Below are 2,906 nucleotides of genomic sequence, written 5' to 3'. Positions count from 1 at the left end.
ATATCTGTGACCTTTTACATCTTTTCTGTGTTTCAAGATCACTTAGGTCCTCTTCTCTTAACCTCCTTTGTCCCCATTACATGCCTAAAATAATAGTCTATCTACCCACCACTGACTGTTTTAAGCCTAAAACCTTTTTCCCCAAAGCTTTTAATATGCCATAAATCTACTCTACAAGTACAGGTCTGTTTTACAGCTACAAATCATCCTAGTTACAAATAATTTGGATTCCATATCTGAGCCATCTTGTTATTATATTGTTTGCATTGCATATTGTTCCCCCATTTACAGAGCTACGACTGTGCTCAATTTAGATTGGCCGCAGTCGTAGATTGGCTTGCAATAGTATGGTTCAAACAGGGTCTGAGGCTGACTGCTTAGCATGCTGACTTTGGATGGTCTGAGCAAGAGAGAAAGCATAGATGCTTCTGAAAAAAAGATAATTTCTTCACATTTGGTTGTTAACCAGCCTTACCAAAACAGCCCCACGCATCAATATGGTGTGGCATCTTAAAAGTCAGTACATTTTTAATGAATAAATAAAAAATGAGTAAATATTTCTGATTTACCGGTCCTTTAACATGATTACCGATATGCCAACACACAGTTCTCTTATTAATTATAATTAGTCACAGTAATTTACATCCACGCATATTTAAGAAAAAAACATAATCACCGTCATTTATTTTTTTGTTTCAAAAGTTTGCACCATCAAAAAAAAGAAAACATCCATGTAATATTTTTTTTCAAGAAACGAGTAGAGTCCAAAATGTCCACACTGGACAATGTAAAAACAAAACAAAAAAGGTAATTCAGCAGTCGTGGTATCAGGGAGGAGGGGGTAAAGAGCGTGTGTGTGTGTGTGTGTGTGTGTGTGTGTTGCGTCTTCATCATTCTCTCATTTCTCCATCCTCCTCCTCTTCCTCCACTCCTCGGATGTACAAAACATTGTTACACCTGTAGGACAGAGACAGAGTAGGGAATGGATGATGAAAAACTGTCTGACCCAAGTCATTCACACATTTAAAACTCATTCAACCACAAAAAAGAAATTCAAATATGTGTGCATATTTCCTTGTAATGCAAATAAAAAACTGTCTAGTCAAGGAAGGAGTTATAAACATCTGATGGCTCAAATTATAAGGTTGTCAGAGCAACTTAAAAGGAATCACTAAATAAAATGTGTCAATTCCAACCAGTCATATTGCACTCTACATTTTTTACCATTTAGTTAATCCAACTACCTAATTACTCAAGTTTAAAGATTGTATGCAGATTTCAAAATCAAATTGAAAAATTGAATGAAAACCAAGCAAGTGCAGGAATTAAAAATCCATCAATGCTGAAGGTTAGGTGATGTTAGGATACATCCTTCCAATCCCCTTCAGTGCTTTACTTTAAAGTTAGTAACCAACTTCAACCTTTTAGCCTGGCGATCATACCCCTAATAGCAGACGTCACCTTCCGACCCCACAACCCTGTGCCCCTGGCAGCATGCTAGGTTAGAGGAAAATTCTGGCAATTTTTCACATAGATCTCAGTTTCTCGAGATCACGGAGTACTGCTGTTGCAGGGAAAAACAAAACCAATAGATTCTACCTAGCTCGAGTTGCTACAGCCAACAGCTAGAGCAGTTAACTGAATCTAACAAATCAGACCTAGGGTTATATCTAAAGCTTTAAAACATATTGTCCTGAGCATTGCCCAATGTATATTTACTGTGGGAGGTTAATGCAAGCACAGAGATCCGCATATGCTAGGAAAACTTACCGAACCAAAACCTCTCCTAGATGTCCCGCCAACGCTCCATCTACATACTCCTCTGTGTTTGCCAGCTAGAGTGAAAAAGACAGACAGAAATATAAAGACTGTGGAGAAGTCACAGACACAACTGGAGGAGCGCTCTTGATAAACAAGCATCCATCGATCAAAGTATAGTACCAAGCCAAGTAGCCTTGGATACATATATACATATAATATATTTATTAATTTAGCAGACGCTTTTATCCAGGGTGACTTGAAAAAAATGAGGAAAAACGTTCAAGCTACGACGCAGAGGAGACCTTAGGTAGTGTGCTAAACCTTCACACAACCACTAAGGAAAAAACAGATTGGTACCAATTCAACAACAACGTTCATTGAGGTGTGCTGGCAATTCTTGTAGTGACCATAAGGGGAAAAAACATGATTTGCAGTGCGTTGAATGATCGAATTAATCTTACCTGCATATTCATGTAGCCGTCTACGGAGACGAGATAACCTTTGTATTCCATTCCCCACTTCAGCTTGACCATCACAGGCTTGCCCGTCAGGCCGTTTAGGAATGGCTTCGGGTTCAGCGGTAAACTCTACAGTAGAAACGGAAAACAAGATTAGTTTAAGTCTTGGGTCTCTCCAGTGCCATTAAGTTATCATGTCCAGCATGTGCTTAGCGTTATATGGATCTTAGACAGTGATGCTTGCATGCGTAACGTTGCACTCCTTATCGAATTATTTTCAAGTTATCGCCAGTCCACATACGAAACAGTATACTGGTGCTTCATAACATGTTCTATGTCATCTTTGATGCAAAACATACCTAATATTATTCAGTTATTTTGAATGGGCTATGCTAGCAGTTAGCTAGCAACTATATACTAACTATTACTACTTCAGCAACGCCGATACGTAGGGAAAACGTTGCATGACCATAGCCGCCAAACACGATTCAATTAAGTTTCCTGACAAAAGTGTAAATAAACAGCGCCCTATATATTAACTTACCATATCTGTTAAAATGTGACGACGTTCCTTCTTTTTTCTTTATATTGTTGTGCTTAGCAGGCTACAATGAATTACCAAACCACACGCCTTGCCGCCGCTGAGGAACTTCCTGGTAACCTTTAACCTTTGCCTTGTTTTTCCTC

The 2,906-nt window shown here is 38.7% G+C and overlaps 1 protein-coding gene across 1 annotated transcript; it reads right to left on the bottom strand.

Moving 5' to 3' along the window:
• Positions 1–654: 654 nt before the first annotated feature.
• snrpf (small nuclear ribonucleoprotein polypeptide F) lies at positions 655–2,906 on the bottom strand. The gene is made up of 4 exons (XM_042078462.1): positions 2,764–2,906; positions 2,223–2,348; positions 1,771–1,835; positions 655–957 (listed from the first exon to the last, which is right to left on the bottom strand). The coding sequence occupies exons 1-4, from the start codon at positions 2,764–2,766 to the stop codon at positions 891–893; spliced, it is 261 nt and encodes an 86-aa protein (XP_041934396.1). The 5' UTR covers positions 2,767–2,906; the 3' UTR covers positions 655–890.

Source organism: Alosa sapidissima, chromosome 22 (assembly GCF_018492685.1).
Source record: "Alosa sapidissima isolate fAloSap1 chromosome 22, fAloSap1.pri, whole genome shotgun sequence".
NCBI lineage: Eukaryota > Metazoa > Chordata > Actinopteri > Clupeiformes > Clupeidae > Alosa > Alosa sapidissima.
The sequence above is the reverse complement of the archived record's forward strand: the minus strand, read 5'-3'. Positions and strand labels throughout refer to the sequence as shown.